This window comes from Lithobates pipiens, unplaced genomic scaffold (genome assembly GCF_037356315.1).
Source record: "Lithobates pipiens isolate NorthernLeopardFrog02 unplaced genomic scaffold, aLitPip1_a1.2 Scaffold_16, whole genome shotgun sequence".
Classification (NCBI taxonomy): Eukaryota; Metazoa; Chordata; class Amphibia; order Anura; family Ranidae; genus Lithobates; species Lithobates pipiens.
The window spans coordinates 102,496,454-102,516,818 of record NW_027507748.1 but is presented as its reverse complement, the minus strand read 5'-3'; the positions used below and the strand labels follow the sequence as shown (position 1 = coordinate 102,516,818).

General features: G+C 43.8%; 1 protein-coding gene across 1 annotated transcript in view; it reads right to left on the bottom strand.

Moving 5' to 3' along the window:
- CRYBG3 (crystallin beta-gamma domain containing 3) overlaps window positions 1–20,365 on the bottom strand; it is a 252,163-nt gene that overhangs the window by 98,110 nt on the left and 133,688 nt on the right. Inside the window, exon 4 of the mRNA XM_077480179.1 lies at window positions 7,617–13,392. Within this exon, the coding sequence (XP_077336305.1) occupies window positions 7,617–13,392 (5,776 nt within the window). The remainder of the gene's footprint in view (window positions 1–7,616; window positions 13,393–20,365) is intronic.

Genomic DNA, 20,365 nt, shown 5'->3' with positions numbered 1-20,365 from the left:
TGGATATTCCAAGAGACACTGTCCTTATATAACAAATATAACCAAAATTACAGACAGGACTATTTACCTAGCAGGCGCTTGCCTATCAGGAACATGTAAAATATGAATATGTAGCTTTATATGCCTAAACATGTTCCATTGCAATTTGTTAAATGTTCCAATGTATGCAGATGACACCTTCCCATTCCTGACCTAATCTGGGCTGTTTCTATACTAAAACAAAACCCACACACTACTAATATTAGAATATATGTTTGATGTCAAGCATTTATATCATAAACCTGGCAGCAGCATTAGCAAAAAAGGAACATATAAATATTGCATGGATTTTTTATTTTATTGATATTTTTAGCAATAATTTTGAATGTGACAAATATGCGCACATAAAGGGATGTGGTACATGCAAAATTCTAAACAATCAGCAATCCTATCTCAAAGCGATATTAAACCCAAAACCAAAAATGTATTATACTGCAGCTCATCGATCAACAGATGTGGTGACTGCATCAGTTTTCTATTCTTTGGCTTTTTTCCCTCTGTTTTCACCTTGTGATCTGGCCAGTAGTACACCTCCTGAATTAGTGACACACAACTCTGGAGGAATGAGAACGCGAGTAGGGTTGCCCCCTGTACGGGAATGGCCTGGACAGTCCGGTTTTTGACAGCTGTGCCAGGGTTTCTATCCTCCTGTAAGCTCCAGTCACAGCCAGCAATGTGGAAAGTACCTGCAGCCCTAATCCAGCACCATGCCCTCACACATCCTCCTGCTGAATGCGCTCTCTCCCGAGACCCACCAGCACCACTCCCCCGCTCCCCTGGCTACAGTGGTGAATGCCTCATCCTGCCCCCCGCTCTGATGCGCTCTCTCCCACCAACAGCAACCCCCCTCCTCCACCTTCAGTGACACTCCCGAGTGAGTCCCCCATCACCCCCCCCCCCCGTCAATGTGCCGATCAGCAAATGCAGGACGATCTCTCTTACCAGCAGCTCGTTCTCTCCATCTTCCCCCGCTCCAGCAGAGCTAATATCTAATTGTGATAGGTAAGTAAGAGACTAGTCTGGTTAGTCCCCCTTGTCCCTGTCAATGCAGCGCTACTTGCAGGAGCCCAGAAGGAGCAGGCAGTGTAGGGATCAGCCTCAGTACAAGGAGCAACCCACAGCATACAGAATAGCAAGAGAGGTATGTACAGTCTATCACTGAGAACCACAGTCCCCCTGTCCATCCCACCATACCCCTGTCCGTCCCACGGCCCTCCTGTCCATCCCCCTGTCCCCTTGTCCATTCCGCGGTCCCCCTGTCCATCCCATGGTCACACTATTTATCCCACCATCCCCCTGTTTATCCCACCGTCCCCCTCTTCATCCCACGTTCCCCCTGCTCATCCCACGATCCCCCTGTCCATCCCACAGTCCCCTTGTCCATCCCACTGTCCCCCTGTCCATCTTACTGTCCCCTTGTCCATCCCACTGTACCCTTGTCCATCCCACTGTCCCCTTGTCCATCCCACTGTCCCCCTGTCCATCCCACTGTCCATCCCACGGTCCCCCTGTCCATCCCACGGTCCCCCTGTCCACCCCACGGTCCCCCTGTCCACCCCATGGCCCTCCTGTCCATCCCACGGTCCTCCTGTCCATCCCACGGTCCTCCTGTCCATCCCACGGTCCCCCCGTCCATCCCACGGTCCCCTTGTCCATCCCACGGTCCACTTGTCCATCCCACTGTCCCACTTGTCCATCCCACTGTCCCCCTGTCCATCCCACGGTCCCCCTGTCCATCCCACGGTCCCCCTGTCCATTCCATGGTCTGCTTGTCCATCCCACAGCCCCCTTGTTCATCCCACAGCCCCCTTGTTCATCCCACACTCTCCCTGCTCATCCCACAGTCCCCCTGCTCACTCCACGGTCCCCCTGTCCATCCCACGGTCCCCTTGTCAATCCCACTGTCCCCTGTCCATCCCACGGTCCCCCTGTCCATCCCACGGTTCCCTTGTCAATCCCACTGTCCATCCTATGGTCCCCCTATTATCCCACTGTCCCTCTGTTCATCCCACTGTCCCCCGTCCATCCCACGGTCCCCTTGTCCATCCCACGGTCCCCTTGTCCATCCCACGGTCCCCTTGTCCATCCCACGGTCCCCCTGTCCATCCCACGGTCCCCCTGTCCATCCCACGGTTCCCTTGTCAATCCCACTGTCCATCCTATGGTCCCCCTATTTATCCCACTGTTCATCCCACTGTCCCCTTATCCATCCCATGGTCCTCCTGTCAATCCCACTGTCCCCCTGTCCATCCCACGGTCCCCCTGTCCATCCCACGGTCCCCTTGTTCATCCCACGGTCCCCTTGTTCCTCCCACGGGTCCCCTGTCCATCCCACTGTCCGCCTATTTATCCCATTGTCCCCCTGTTCATCGCACGGTCCCCCTGTCCATCCCACTGCCTCTCAGACCATTCTGCAGCCCCCCGTCCACCTTGCTGCCTCCCCCTGTGCATCCCACTGGTGTGGGGTTCTTTGGGGTGCTGTGGTTGGGCTGGTCCACTTTGGGGTGCCTTAGGTAGGATGGACTGATTTGGAGTGTTGAGATAGTATGGGCCACTTTGGTGTGGTGTTGATAGTGTGGGTTGCTATAGGTAGGATGGGCTTCTTTGACCTGTCAGTGGAAGGTTTGGGTGCAGTAGATAGAAAGGGCTATTGGGAGGTAGGGTGCATTAAGTTTGGCACCTTCCATGGTTAATGAAATGTGGCCACACCCTCTGTTCGCTGTGGCGTAAGCACAGCACACTGCTTTACCACTCTCTTTAAGCCACCCAAAGGTGCACGAGGTCTTTTACGATCCTATTGTCTATATAGTGTATACTACAAAAAAATTCAGTGTGCCAGAAAAGTGTTCGGGATTGGCTTGGTAAAAAGGTGGCAACCCTACACATGAGGCACAGCAGCATTGTCAGTCTGGGTAGTAAGGTAGTGTTACCTGTATTCAGAGGCGGCTCTCTAATTAGGCACAAAAGGCGGTCGCCTAAGGCCTCGCGCTCCCGGGGGCCTCGGGCCGACTCATTTGCCTGATTTGTGCGTGGGAGGATGGTAGGGAATGTCCCCGGTCAGTGTCCCCAAGCTGGCAGGGTGAGCGGGCCGGACTGGTAAAGGATCGCCAAGGAGGTGGAGGTGGAGCTGGCAGCCGCTGCTGAACCTGCCAGGAGGTAGGGACGGACTTGGCCGGGGGGCGGACTTGGCCGGGGAGCGGGGGGGTGGGACGGGGGAGGCCTTGTAAAAACGAGTTTACTCCATACTGCGGCAGACAGCCGTGACACCCGCCGTCGGCTGATACACTGTCTGGGTTTTATTTGCAGCAACCGAACCGATGCATTCACTGACTGTCTTCCCTGTCAGGCGGAGTTATCTCTGCCCGACAGGAGCTTTCTAGTCCTGCATGAAGTGAGGTTATTCACAGACCGGGAGGTGGGTGAGTGCTACTACAAAGACCTGCGAGGAGCCAGTGAAGCGCCGTGCAAAAGTACAAGTAGGTTTTCAGAGGCTAAAAACCTAACCTAAGGCAGTGTTGTCACAGTGATTTTGATGTGCTGTCTGAAGTGAGTAACTCTTTGAGGGGATTAATTTATTAAAGCATTTTTAATATGCAGCATGGATGGGGTTAATGTACGGCCATTGATGCATTAGTAACCAGTGGCAGTTAATTAACCCCTATTTGGTGCAGCATGAAAGGGTTCATAAACACTGACACTGGTGTCACTAATGCAGCACAAAGGGGTTAATTAACTGCCACTGGTCACTAATGCATCAGTGACCAGTGATGTATTTGATACTGCCCACCTCCATACACTCCGCACCCCTTTCATGTACATACCTCCCACCTCCATACACTCCGCACCCCTCTCATGTACATACCTCCCACCTCCATACACTCCGCACCCCTCTCATGTACATAGCTCCCACCTCCATACACTCTGCACCCCTCTCATGTACATACCTCCCACCTCTATACACTCCGCACCCCTCTCATGTACATACCGCCCACATCCATACACTCCGCACCCCTCTCATGTACATACCTCCCACCTCCATACACTCCGCACCCCTCTCATGTACATACCTCCCACCTCCATACACTCCGCACCCCTCTCATGTACATACCTCCCACCTCCATACACTCTGCACCCCTCTCATGTACATACCTCCCACCTCTATACACTCCGCACCCCTCTCATGTACATACCTCCCACCTCCATACACTCCGCACCCCTCTCATGTACATACCTCCCACATCCATACACTCCGCACCCCTGTCATGTACATACCACCCACCTCCATACACTCCGCACCCCTCTCATGTACATACCACCCACATCCATACACTCTGCAACCCCCTCGTACATACCACCCACCTCCATACACTCCGCACCCCTCTCATGTACATACCACACACTCCACACCCCTCTCATGTACATACCTCCCACCTCCATACACTCCGCACCCCTCTCATGTACATACCTCCCACCTCCATACACTCTGCACCCCTCTCATGTACATACCTCCCACCTCCATACACTCTGCACCCCTCTCATGTACATACCTCCCACCTCTATACACTCCGCACCCCTCTCATGTACATACCGCCCACATCCATACACTCCGCACCCCTCTCATGTACATACCTCCCACCTCCATACACTCCGCACCCCTCTCATGTACATACCTCCCACCTCCATACACTCCGCACCCCTCTCATGTACATACCTCCCACCTCCATACACTCTGCACCCCTCTCATGTACATACCTCCCACCTCTATACACTCCGCACCCCTCTCATGTACATACCTCCCACCTCCATACACTCCGCACCCCTCTCATGTACATACCTCCCACATCCATACACTCCGCACCCCTGTCATGTACATACCACCCACCTCCATACACTCCGCACCCCTCTCATGTACATACCACCCACATCCATACACTCTGCAACCCCCTCGTACATACCACCCACCTCCATACACTCCGCACCCCTCTCATGTACATACCACACACTCCACACCCCTCTCATGTACATACCACCCACCTCCATACACTCCGCACCCCTCTCATGTACATACCTCCCACCTCCATACACTCCGCACCCCTGTCATGTACATACCACCCACCTCCATACACTCCGCACCCCTCTCATGTACATACCACCCACATCCATACACTCTGCACCCCTCTCATGTACATACCTCCCACCTCCATACACTTCGCACCCCTCTCATGTACATACCACACATTCCACACCCCTCTCATGTACATACCACCCACCTCCATACACTCTGCACCCCTCTGATGTACATACCTCCCACCTCCACACCCCTCTCATGTACATAGCTCCCACCTCCATACACTGCGCACCCCTCTCATGTACATACCTCCCACCTCCATACACTCCGCACCCCTCTTATACATACCACCCACCTCCATACACTCCGCACCCCTCTTGTACATACCACCCACCTCCATACACTCCACACCCCTCTCATGTACATACCTCCCACCTTCATACACTTCGCACTCCTCTCGTACATACCACCCACCTCCATACACTCCGCACCCCTCTCATGTACATACCTCCCACCTTCATACACTTCGCACCCCTCTCGTACATACCACCCACCTCTATACACTCTGCACCCCTCTCATGTACATACCTCCCACCTCCATACACTCCGCACCCCTCTCATGTACATACCACCCACCGCCATACACTGCGCACCTCTTTCATGTACATACCACCCACCTCCATACACTCCATACCCCTTTCATGTACATACCTCCCACCTCCATACAATCCGCACCCCTCTCATGTACATACCACCCACCGCCATACACTGCGCACCCCTTTCATGTACATACCACCCACCTCCATACACTCCATACCCCTTTCATGTACATATCACCCACCTCCATACACTCCGCACCGCTTTTGGTTTCTTTTGTGAGATTTCAGGGGTCTAAATGGACCCCTGAAGTCTCACTATTGAGACAGAGAAAGAGACAGAGGACATACATTCCCCAGTTCCTTTCCCTTTAACCTCAGATGCACTGCAGATGAATGAACAGGAGACAGAGGCTCTTGTTAATTCATAAACTAAAGCATAGTAAATACAGTTTACTGTGCTTCAGTTATGAATATACACAGTAAGTGATCAGTACCGATCACTCACTGTGTTCTTTTAGCAAAGATAGGGGCTGGTAAATTACATTTACCATCCCCTTTTTCCTGCCTCCATCCTGACTATCCCCCACAGCAGTCAGCAGGAAAGCAGAGAAAGGAAGTCGTCAGCGCTGTGGGGGGGCACACCGTTATTTTTTTATCACTTGAATTATTTATCCCATTATTGGCGTGAGTGGGGCCTCACGTCCAAGTTTTGCCTAAGGCCTCACAAAGCCTAGAGCCGCCTCTGCCTGTATTAGCATATTTAGAACCTTTAACAAATTAAAGCTTACACTTTATAATCAGTTACAGCAAACTGTTTTTTTTTCCTTTTGGTAAAAAAAGTTTTGCATTAATAAATAAAAGCTGATCATTTTAATCACCCCTTCCAATGTTAAGTGGTTTGTTTTATCCATGTAAACTGATCAATTCTGCTAGAGAGCTTGTGCTTTTGAAATAAAAAATAGACTTCCTCGCTGGATCACTAGACGAAAATAGAATAAAGAAAGCTTAAGAAGGAAACCAATACAACCATCACATCTAAGAACTGGTAAACGGCAATATAATAAATATTTGTTTTTGGGTTTAATACTGCTTTAAAGGCCCACAATCCCAAAAGTGATATTTTAGTTATACATCAGGCCAGTTTGGCTGCTTTAGCCACTGTCTTCATATCTGTCTTGGATCTTGCAATAGCGAGATCTTCCTACTATTATTTCTGGCTCTATTCCTATCTGCCATTTAGTTTTGTGTGTTCCAACCCCTCTAGTATACCAAAAAGTCAAAAATAAATGAAAAAAATCCAATAAGAGAGTGGGAATTCCTCATAATGGCAAGACTGTAGATCAATGAACCAAAAGTAAATCTATGCTTTGCCTACACAGGGCAAAGCAACACTTGTACTCTAATTTTGTCCTCCCAGATGGCACATATTTACCTTCCATTGTTCTACCACTAGGAGTGAAATTAAATTAATTGCTCTGTAAGTATACCAAAATCATCACTGACAGCTCCTGTCAGAGCCACTGTACTAACGATCCAACGTTAGTACAGCAATCTCCCCTTCTGAGCTGTTGACAGGGGGGCGGCCCCCTCCTCCAGAACACTCCGATCAGAGATCTCAGCCATTGACTGAGAGTGCTGATGGGGAGTCGGTTGGCTGCTGGTTATGATCAAATACCACCAAAAGAAGGTTCTATTTCTGGGAAAAAAGGATGTCAATTTTGTTTAGATACATTGTTGCACGACATCGCAATTGTCAGTTAAAACGACGCAGTGCCATATCGTAAAAAGATCTCACCAACAGGCCCTAAGAAAAAAAAAAGACCCAGGTGGTGTAACTGTGAAGCAGGTACTATAAACTAAAGTATACCTCTTTTGAGTGGACTCTTTTAACCCACTGAAACAGTTCTTACCGTTAACAGATCTTCTGTTTCCTTGGATTCGTTTTTTGTAGGTAAATCTACTTTTTCTTCAGTGGGGCTTTCCTTATTTTCTTTACTATGCGAGTCGTTTTGAGAAGAATGGAAATACTGATAGTAAACACTTTGGGATGACATTCTGGGCTGACATTTTATTTCAGGTTTTAGAGAGGACAATCCAGAATCTGTCACCTTTTGTAATGGAGAAAGAGGAGTCACAGGAGCAGCAGCTGGAGACAGATCTTTATTTCGAATGAAGCTAGACTCAATTGATGTTGATGGTGAAGGTTCATTTTCAGGAGTTGATTTTGGGCTATTTTCTACAGAGGGTTTTGCACCAACTGTAGAAGAATGTGAGGCTAAATTTAGGAATAAAGACTGACGGCCAGAACCTGAATTCACCTTGTTTTCTGCTTTTGTAATGAACAAACCAGATTTTTTCCCTCCATGTGTTTCCTCCAATAGCATTTTCTGAGCATCAGAATTTGACTTAGTTGGAGCAGCCATATTTTCCCCTGTCCCTGATGCATCTGTATTATCCAGGGCACTGACAGTAGCTGCTTCACTGAGAGATGTCAAATTTCCTCCAAAACACATGTCTTCTATGTTGGCCTCCTTTAAGCGATCTGAAACAGACTGCAGTAGAGATAAAATTGATGTATGATCATTAGAACCGCTACCTGTTGTTCCCATTTTATGCCTTGGTGAGCTGTTACTGGATGCAGCATCTTCACAAGAGCTATCGTCCTCATATATCGGAGAGAGAGAAAAGGGATAAATCTTCACACGCCTTGATGGTACAGTCAGAAATAAGTCAGTTGCACTGGCATGTCCATTATCACCATATTCTTCCTCATCATCACTTTCAATTTCAACATATTTACTATTATACAGGGAAAACTGAAAAGGATCAATTCCATCTGTTTCAGAAATGCTCATATTCTCACTTTTATTATTCATAACGGGTGTGGTCATAGAACCTTCAGTTTGAAGAGATTTAGAGTAAAAGCCTCCTTGGTCTCCATCAAGTCCTAAATCAAACATCACATTTTTATTCTCTGTATCACCTTGTATCAATGCTTCCAAGTTAGTATAGCTGTCATCTTGCCCACTAACTCCATTTTGTGATTTCTCTCCATCTAGGTATCTGGAGTCATTCAACATGCCCTCAGTATCTCCTACCCATTTGAACCCATTGTTCTCCTTAGTCCCTTCAACTGAACCACTTGTTGGAGTTGGTAGCAGTACATTAGAGTTGACTTCATAAGAACTGAAAAGTACCGGACTGTCAATATCTAACAAAAAAATTGTTTTGTTTTTTGGGTTTCTATGGTTCTCATCTGGGCCATTTACACTAGCCATAGATGTCTGTGTGCAGCTATTATTTGTAATAATGTTTTTGTCCAAAATACTTTGCATGCACTGTTTTGATGAATTTATAACATCATTTACTAATCCTGATGCTACAATTGATATACATGGATCAGTGGTCAGACTCTGCATATTTTTGCTGGATTTCTCTGGGGCTTCTGCTTCATCTTCAGAAGAATAGTCCTTCACCATCTGGAATAAATGTTTCTCAGCTAATGTTTCCTTAACTGTACCTAAACTAAGTGCATTTGCATGGTTTTTATTTAAGTTCTGAAATTCATCAATGGCAGAATGCAATACTGAGAAAATTATTTCATTGGCTTTTTTATCAAACAATTCCGTGGATATCTCTGAATGCTCTGTGCTTGGAAGAGACATTTTTGAAGTTGCAAAGTCTGAAGATTTAATGTCATCTGTGAAGTTTACATCCTTTTGAAATGTAGACTGAAGTATTATATCGTTCTCCTTTACTGGTTCTTTATGAGTCGAATCGCCGTTTGGATGGAAGTCTGAAAGTGAATCACAGCTTTGTAGCTCCCAGTGTGAATCATCAGACATCAGTGACTCATTTGTTAAGTCATTTTCTGATGTGTTGGTCTGGAGTGAAATGTTTATGATGTCATCACTTGTATCGATTGTCAAATTGTTATTTTTAAGATTTTCTATAAGTACATCAGATGATTTATCTGGTAACACTGGTAAACCTTTTTCTAGAAATGTGTGCTGTGGAATATTATCACCGACGCAGTCATTCGAAAACAAGTTTACAACATTCTCAACTACATCTATTTTGTTTAATGCTGGCAACCTTTCAGCTTCCATGTAGCAGCTGTGTGGGGATTTTTCATAATTATTGCAATCCAAAAACTGGCTGGATTCATGAAAAGACAGAACAACATTATTCACAGTTAAGTCTTTTTCATTGATGTCAGAAGGCACTTCTGAATTTGTGACGTTTTCTTCCAGTTCATCCTTTTGAAATGTAAAATTTGAATCTTTGAATTTGCTGTCATATTTTGGCTCCTGAGGTGGAGGTGAAGAGTTTGGAAAGCGTATCAGCTCTTTCTCAAATGTTGCGCTTTCAACTTTACCTATTGATACTATATCTGAATGGAATTCGAAAGGAGAAAGTTTTACTTCTTCAATGTTAACAGATTTTACTGACACTTTGGCAACATAAACATCTGAATTCACATTTACTTTAATTCTATCATTTGTTGAAAGTCTATCGGACACATCCCCATACATATCTGCCACACCACTGTCTTCCAAAAATACTCTTGTTGAGCTATTCGCTCCTGTCTGGCTTTCTGTTTCCTCTATTAATGGCTCATTTTTTCTGACAGCATTATCAAGAAGGGGAGCTACAAGTAGAGGGTTTTCCACATTTTCAATTTCGGGCTCAACGTGTTCAGTTCTTTTATCCTCTTGGTCAATAATAAAAGGAACAGATATGCTTTTGTTGAATATTTCAGGAGGAAATATTTTAATGGTCATTTGTTCTTCTGGTGTGTATGCCTGTGATGAAACCATCCCTGAGTCAATGGCATCCGAAAGAGGTAGAGGGCTGTCAAATCTTATGTCAGTGCCATCAGTAGAACATGGAGAACCAGATATAGTTGGAGAAGGCGATTGGCACTCAATACCATTGTCAAAAGAGACATTTCTGGCAGGTTCTGTTATATGAGATGAACCATTATTTAAAAAGGTTTCTGGCACAGGATTCACATCTGATATGCCACCCTGAGCATTTTCATTAACTAAAATGGTCACTGATGTGTCATTATTTGCAAGTGGTGCCATGTTAAATTCATTTAATGCATTATCACAAATTTCAATTTTTTTTTGATGCTGTTCTATAATCATTGGGATTTCATTTGCCTTTGTTTGAGGTTCTTCTGAAACCTTCAGACTGGGCTGTGCATTTACTATTTTTTTGTCCATGGTCATTGATTTAACCTGTTCATTTGGAAAATTGTCCTTCTCTGTGAAGTTACCATTTGTGAAAATTTCTTGTTCAGTATCTCTACTCTTTATTGTAGGACCTACTGTAGATTCAGAAATGACATCAGTATTTGCTTCTTCAAGCTTGCAGTTTTCATCTGTTTCTTGAAAGTCTTTTTGGATATCTAAATGCATATTTTCATAAGGCTGTAGATTTGCAGTGATCTTTGGCATTTCTTCAACTTTGGTTTGTGATTGTTCTGAAATACTTTTGTTCTCCTGTACATTTAGCTGGAGCTCTTCTTTTCCTCTCAAATTTTCTACTTCGATCAGCGGTGCGTATTCTTTGATTAATCTCTGCTGATTATCAAAGTTGCTTTGTGCATTAAAGGCTGCCTCTTGAGTTGGACCTTTATCAGAGGTTAATGGTCTCCCAGTGTTCATTTTGATTTCTGATATGACGCCTACAGAATTCACAAGTCTCTCTAATTTTTCTTCAACTTTCTCAAGATGCTTCTCATTGTTTTTCTGCTCACTTTGGTGTTCTCTTAGTTCCTTTTTACTACTAGTATGTGTCTGTAGGTCCTCTGAAACATTTGAAGAAGGATTTTCCTGAGAGCTCTGTGAACTGACAGCTAACTTAAGGTCCTTTAAATATGGATCCACAGAGATACTTGTGCTGTTTTCTGGGATGACCTGCCGATTCTCCTGAATTTCTACATCTTCTTTGGAGCTTAAATTTAGATGATTTGGAAGCAGTGAGACATTTTCTGATGTTTTTACAGTTTCTGTGTTCTCTGTGGCTATTGGCTGAAAATCTATAACATTTTCTTCAGCAGTTTCTGAGCTTTTCTCAAACACTTGCTTTAATTCATATTGACTCTTTGGGCTTTCATCTTTTTTTGGTTGTAAAGTCTCTAAGATTTTAGAAGTCTGCTCAGAATTTGTCTGAAGATTTTCCAAAACATTTGGGCTTTCTTTTTCTTTTCTTTGTACATCACCAGAAATTGCCATGCTTTCAACTGAGTTTTTTTGCAGATCATTTGGTTGTAGAGCCTCTAACATGTCTAATTCTTGCTTTAATTCATATTGACTCTTTGGGCTTTCATCTTTGTTTGGTTGCAAAGTCTCTAAGATTTTAGAAGTCTGCTCAGAATTTGTCTGAAGATTTTCCAAAACATTTGGGCTTTCTTCTTCTTTTCTTTGTACATCATCAGAAATTGCCATGCTTTCAACTGAGTTTTTTTGCAGATCATTTGGTTGTAGATCCTCTAACATTTCTAATTCTTTCTCTGAATTTTCTTGAACATCAACAGAAATCTTTGAGCTATTGTCATTTTGTGGTGACAAATCTGAATTAAAATTCAATTTATTATAACATTTCAGTTGAGGATCTTTGGAACTGTTTAAGTTCTTCTCTGCATTTACGGATAGGTTTTCTGAAATGTTTGACATCTTCTCGGGATTTGGAAGTAAATCACTAGAAATCTTAAAGAGAGCTGTAGAAACCGGTTCCACTGAACAGCTTGATTTTTTTTCAGCTTTTGGCTGTAGATCTTCTGAAATATTTGCATTTTTCTCTGAATTTGGAACAAATTCTTTGTAAATCTTTGAACTGTTTATGTTATCGAGTGATAAATCCACTGACATATCTGATTTTTTCTCAGCATGTATCTGTACATCATTAGATATTTTTGAGTTCTCTTTGGTGCTTTCTTCAATATCATCTAAAATGGTTGACCTCTCTATAAAAGTTGGCTCTTGGCTCCATGAAACTGAAGAATTTACTTCAACATTTTCTTTTAAGTCCTCAACCTTATGTGAGAAAGATTCATCTTTTTGGTTTGAAACAGACATCATAGAATTAACTTCTGGCTTTTGAATTAAGTCAACGTTATATGAATTAGATTCATTTTTGCAGTTAGAAACAGACACTAGGGAACCGGCTTCTGCATTTTGTTTTAAGTCCTCACCTTTATGTAAATTATATTCACCATTTTGGGAGAGAACAGAAACTATGGAACCGTCTTCTGCATTTTGTTTCAAGTCCTCATCTTTATGTAAATTATTTTCATCAGTTTTTGTTAGAATAGAAACTACAGAACCGCCTTCTGCATTTTGCTCCAAGACTTCAACTTGTGAATTAGATTCCCCATTTTGGGTTGTAGCTTGGACCTTTGGTTGCATCTTCATCTTTATTAGCATTTTGGATGGTGGCATCTCCTCCTCAGAACTTCTGCATGTGACTGGTTCCATACTCATATTCTCTGGTAACAAATCATGGTTCTCCATGCCAACATCTCCAGTGCTACTTGTTTCTTTTTCACTGATCTCATCTTTTTCAGGAATTGGAGAATTTACATCAGCACGTCTTTTAAGGAGTTTCCTGATCCTCCGGGATCCACGGTAGGTGCCATATGTTACTGCGGGGGCTTCTTGGGGATAGCCATTGAGCCTGCCAAAAATATTTTAATAAATGTTACAATGGTACTTTCAAAAGTATTAAAAAAGTGTGTGTGTATACATATATATAGAGGGAGAGAGAGAGAATGAGAGAGAGGGATAGTAATAATGTAAATATTATAATGTATATAATATAATAATTTCAACATTGTTATTAACCCCCCTAGCGGTAATCCCGAGTCTGTCTCGGATTAGGATTTTACTGATAGGAGCGGTAACCCCGAGCCAGACTCGGGATCGCTTCGCTGGATGCAGGGGAGGACACAGTGAGACTTACTTACCTTGTCCCCTGGATCCAGCGATGTCTGCCGTGCTGTGTGATCGAGCTGTCCTCCGCTCGATTCACAGTGCCGAATGCCGCCGAGCTCTGTTCCCTGCGACGTTACAGCGCACGGGAGCGGAGAACGGCGGCAAACTCAAAAAAGTAAAAAGACACAAAACACACACAGCACTGTAATCTTACAGATTACAGTGCTGTATTAAAAAATTACACACCCCCCTTGTCCCTAGTGGTCAGTGCAGTGCCCTGCATGCACTTTTATATTATAAATGCTGTTTTTTCTGCCTGGAATTTGGAGATTGTCCATAGCAACAAAAACGTGTCCCTTTTTCAGTGTTTTAGGATTTAATTACATTATTGAATAATTTTTATTATTCTTTATTATATTATAAACTTTATCATACCCGGGATGTCTGCTAGACTCTGGTTTGAAGAGATTTAAGAGCGTTATTCCTAAAAATTACAGGACTACAAAATAAAACGCCAGATTTCCATGCAAAATAATTGTACCGCTTTCAGCACCTAATTCCAGACTGAATCATACCGCCAGGGAGGTTAATGTGTACATAAGATGAATCTCTTTTCACTTTGAATACCCACCACATGCTAGCAAATATCCTGTTTTTTCCCCTTAAAGCGGTAGTAAACCCGCAATTTTTTTTTTTTTTTTTTTAAACCTGCAAAGCAAAAGGCATAATGAGCTAGTATGCACCGCATACTAGCTCATTATGAAATACTTACCTTAGAACGAGGCCCCGACATCTCGCCCGATCCACGCCGAGGGAGCCGACATGCTCCCTCGGCGTCTCTTCCGGGTATCGCGGCTCCGGCGCTGTGAGTGGCCGGAGCCGCGATATCGTCACTCCCGCGCATGCGCACGGGAGATTTAAATCCGGCCGGACGAGCGCTGCCGGATTTTCACGGAGAGAACCCCCTTGTGCGCATGCGCCGCTGCAGTCAGCGGCGCATACCGAGGGGAATATCTCCTAAACCGTACAGGTTTAGGAGATATTTTTTTTACCTACAGGTAAGCCTTATTATAGGCTTTCCTGTAGGTAAAAGTTAAAAAAGTGGGTATACAACCACTTTAACTTGCATAGATATATTAAATGAACACCGCTTTATCTTATTCACTATCATTAACTTTGCTAGGTGAACAGCCTTAATTCCTTTAGTAAATCAATGTCATTGCATTTAACCCTTTCGCTGCCAGAGCCATTTTTCCATTTTTTTGCACACATTTAAAAAATAATTTTAGGCCTGAATATTACACAAAACCCACACATATTATATATTTCCTGAAAGCAGACATCCTAGAAAAAAAATCATGGTAGTTCCAATTTTGTATGTTGCACGATATTACCACAAAGGTACGGGCAAACAAATGCAATTCATTACCCAAATGTTTGGTAAAATATAAAAGATGAGGTTGCACCGAGTAAATAGATACCCAACATGCCAAACCTTAAATTTTTGTGTGCCTGTGAAATGGCGTCAAACTTCAGTACCCTATAATTTCTATAATCAACGATTCAAAAGCCCCCTATAGGTATCAGTTTAGTGTTACGGAGGTGGTCGTGTGTTAAAATTATTGCTCTCACTCTGGCTGGCGTAGTGATATGTAACATGTGTATCGCAATTGACGTTTTCATGCGTAGGCGCCCGACCCATGTGTTTATATTCGTGCGTGTATATATGTGGGGGTGGGAGAAGCCTCAAAAAAAAACCTGCGCAGATGTCTCTGTAATCGCCGATGTCGGGACTGACATGCGGGAATGAAATTATTCAGCTGAACCCGTACAATTTCATTCCCGCAGTCAGTGTGAACCAGGGCTAAAGGAAATGAAATGGTAAAGCTGCAGTCTTTTCTAGACAGTCTTTGCAGTTCACCTATTAGTTTTACTTGTTACTTGGAATTGCTCTTAATCAAATCTTGCAGGAAAAGAAAATTAGGAAGCAGATATATTGGTTTCAGAACATTTACTTCTTCGGTGTGATTCAAGAGAAGTGTTATTAATCAGCCCTAATACTGTAATGTCTGTGCTTTATCTTAGCAGTTTACATCAAAATGGCGCATCGGTGTCTTCTGATTTTAACCACTTAAGCCCCGGACCATTTTGCTGGCCAAAGACCAGAGCACTTTTTGAGATTCGGCACTGCGTCGCTTTAACTGACAATTGCGTGGCCATGTGACATTGCACCCAAACAAAATTTCATTTCACTTTTTGCTATAATAAATATCCCACAAAAATATATAAAAAAAAATATTTTTTCCCTCAGTTTAGGCCAATATGTATTCTTCTACATATCTTTGGTAAAAAAAAAAAAAAAAAAAAAAAAACTGCAATAAGCGTATATTGATTAGTTTGCACAAAAGTTATAGCGTCTACAAAATAGGGGATAGTTTTATGCCATTTTTATTATTAATTTTGTTTTTATTGGTAATGGTGGCGATCTGCGATTTTTATCGTGACTGCGACATTATGGCGGACACATTGGACACTATTTTGGGACCAGTGACATTTATACAGCGATCAGTCCAATACAAATGCACTGATTACTGTGTAAAAGACACTGGCAGGGAAGGGGTTAGCCACTAGGGGGCGATCAAGGGGTTAAGTGTGTCCTAGGGAATGATTCTAACTGTGGGGGGATGGGCTTCCACGCACATGACAGCAATCAGTACTCCCGATGACACTTCTTTACAAAAGCATGTGCCCATTCTTCCACTCTGTAACACGATCACCGGGAGACCTGCGGACATCGAGTCTGCCAGTCCCGTGGGCACGGTCACGCTGTCACGCTGCACGCACCCGCTAGGCTAGCCCCGCCAATTAAATGGGATGTACAGGTACGCCCATTTGCCCACTGCTGCCATTGCGCCAGCGTATATTGGCGTGCAGTGGTCGGCAAGTGGTTAAAGTGGTTGTAAACCCTTACATATATCCAGTGAAAGGAGTATCCTCAGGTGATACACAGAGATTAAACAAATCCTCCTACATAAATTGTACCTGTTTATCTGCAGTCTTCTCTTCTATACATCTGTTCAAAGTCAAGAATTTATAAAGCTTGCCTAAGATGTCAGAAAAAAAGGAGGCAGAGAGCTAAAGTTATACTCTGCAGAGCTCAGTGAGGAGAGGTCTGAAAACGGATTAGAGGGAAGGGAAGTGACACCCCCCCCCTTCGCACAGCACGCATGAACTGAGGCTGTCAATCATCTGAAGGTCCCTCCCCTGTCACCATTTTTCTCTTGGTGTCAAGAAAACTTGTCAGAAGTGACTCATGCTGATCAACAAAGCAGTAGATGGAAATTACACTTAGTGCTTTTAATTGAGACAAGCACACAGTATAGAAGGCTTTGTTCATATTTCACGTTAGGTTTACAAGCAGCACATGGGACATCACTTATGATCAATTGCGGCTGTCGCCTTCTATATAAATCCTTCTTCGATTCCCCCCCCCCCCCGTCATGATCTTCCAGTGCAGCGAGAGTTAATAGAGGCGATGGAGCTGATCCATAGTGCCTACGACTGCATTTCCACCGATCTATTCCATTCATAGAAACCATACTATAGATCCTATGAATAAAACACAATCTATTGATGGATTACAGGCAGATGATTGAAAGATCCGCCCCCACACTGCGCATATTATTTCTTTACACTTATTTATTTTTTATTACTCAATAGTTCCCTCCTGTTGGGATGATGTAAATGATACTCAGGTTCATTTTCTACTGCTCGGATTTTACATCTTCAGTAACCTGACAACCTGACCAATGAGTGGGAAGCCACCCATGGGTCCGACAGTTATTGGACTGTTTGACTTTGTCTTTCTTTTTCTTGTATGTACCCACTTCCTTAATATGTTGGGCCAAAGTGGGCTTTCCATAGTGTATTACGCTTTTGTGTTAATGTTGAAAAATTACCAATAAAAACGATTGAAATGGAAAGGTCCGCCCCCTCAATTCATAGATCATTAACTATATAGCAATACTGAAAGCATATTGTTACATCTATTCAATTAATCCCTGTTGATCCTGACAGAAATTCAGAGATGTCCTGTTCACTCAGCCTGTGTTATCCCAAAGAGTTTAATCAGCCCTCCCAGTTCTCATCTTATTCTGAGTAAACAGAATCTCCTGTTTACTCAGCGTAATAGGAAGTCCTGTCTCCTGGGCCAGCATTGGACCACTGTTCTGTCTATTGTAAAAGCCAGTCCATGAGGCGGGACTTTGTATTAAATAGGTCACCGATTAAACAGGAGATTCTCGTTGTATGTAAGCTGACAGCGCTCGTCCCACCCTCTCTCTGTCCCCTCCGAGGCTGCAGTTATCTGAGTTGAGGCTGCAGATGGGCATTGATCAGGCTGCATTGATGGCAATGGTGAGGCTGAAGATGGGCATTGATCAGGCTGCATTGATGGCAATGGTGAGGCCTCTGGGCTCTAAGTAGCAGGATTTACAGGCTCCACCAGGTGTAATCCAAAGATGGTATTCTCAATTTAAAATACAGGCCAGATAGTGCATTATCGTTTAAATATCAGCTGTCTTCCCCCTGAGGAAGACATGTGATTGCCCTGTGTCGTCACGCATAGGGGAGGGGCGGAGGAGACAGTCACTTGCTCTCTGAGCTAGCTGCTGATACACACAAGCCTGCAAACCATTTGGAGAGGATTTTAACATTGTATGTTTTCTATAGCCTGGTGCGCTGCAAGCCCCCATAAAGTGTGAGTACCCTTGTGTTTACCTACAATAAATTTCTATATTTAAACAATAATGCACTATCTGGCCTCTTTTGTATTTTAAATTGAGGCTACCATATTTGGATTTAGTGATTCTAAATTTTTGTATTGCATTAAACACTACCCGTGAGGCTGCCGATGGGCATTTGTGGGCAATTGTGAGGCTGCAGATGGGCACTGATCAGGCTGCGTTGATGGCCACTGACCCTTTTTTTGCTTCAAGGTTCTTTATTTAATATTTAAGTATTTTTTTCCTGAACCTTCCCTCCTAAAATGAAGGTGCGTGTTATACGCCTGTGCGTGTTATATGCCGATAAATACGGTATACTGTATATGTAAAAAAGCTTGACATAAGTATTATAAATGCACAGTAATGTTAAAATAAAAAACAACCTTTTTTCTATCAATAATTTGCCATCATATATGTACATGGAGGAGTAGCCATATGTTCTCAATACATACAAAGGTCTTGCTTCCTGCGTTGCAGTCCTACAAAATTGACTGACCTTTGCTACTTTTTCTGGCAATGCGAGTCAACCAATTCGGAAAAGTCATGACAAATCCCTGTGTGAGTGATAGCACAAAATGCACAAAATGCAGAACTCCCTCTAGTGGTTAATCCACACATCTCTAAATTGAATACAAATATGCACACAATTAAAAATGTATGTGTTAACCAGAGACGTGCTATATTTTATGTTCACAGCAGTGGATGAAAGTATCAGACAGAAGGCAGTGGTTCACTGATAAATTATACAATAAATAACGGCTACTTCGAGAGAAAGACACAACAAAAAATAAATCGACAAACTGCTAACATCATCTCTATGATTGTGGTAAAGTGAAAATGTATACTCAATTGTTATGTTTATTTATTTTTTAATACAGAAAAAATGTACGATAGGTTTACACTTGCAGGTTGCCAAGGGGTAAATTGCACCTGTTCTTGCAACAATCGGTAGCCAGATCATTTTTATTTATTTCATTCATTCCTTTATTATTGATGGTACCACCATACATCTGAAACAGCAGCGCATTTTTGGTTGCGGGAAATCACCTGGTGAAAAGGTGCCATGCGATTGGTTTAAAAATGGTGCAGGCACCATTTTCCATGCGAACGCAGCTTGCAGAGCTGCATAGACCTGAGCCAAGCTTTAGATTGAGTTATATGCAACTCAATACAGTTAGACCTGAACTCTCAGTATATCTAAAAGACACAATTTAATGCAGAACTATGTTAGTGTATACACAATTAGGCCTCAATCACACAAGGGGGGTCCGCTCAGCGGGGTCCGCCAGCTCAGCAGTAGGTCTCACCGTTGATCTCCGCTGAGCCGGCGGGTGACAGGTTTGTCTCTGCTCACTGAGCGGGGAGGGGCCTGTCAGAGCGCCGCTGATTCCTATGGAGGTATCGGATAAAAACAGACAGCATGTCCGTTTTCATCAGATCTAATCCGATCCAATAGGACTGATGTGAATGTATCACCATACGTCTGATTTTAGCGGATCTTATGTCAGCTGACATTATCACTGATATGAAGTCACCGGATGAAGTTCCAGGGCTCAGGAAATTAAAATGGGGGGGGGGGGGGCTGGGGGGCCGGTCACTGCCAGGTGTTTTTTCGCCTTAATGCATAGGATTACAACCCCTTTAAGCTGCGTAGGGGGTTGTTCACTGTCAGGGCGGTTGTGGAAGGATGTGGAACTCTCTTCCACAATCAGTGGTGTCAGCAGGAAGTATTGATAGTTTTAAAAGACTCTTGGATGTGCATCTTAGCAAACACAATATACAGGGATATGGGAAATTATTATCTACACTAGGGGTGCCCAACATTTTTCTGGCTGGTACTGCTGGCTTGTTCCCGACCCACTATCCCCGAGCATCAGTGTGACAGGAGCCGGCGCTAGAGGAAGCAGGTGGCTGCAGTAGAGAGCAGAGACG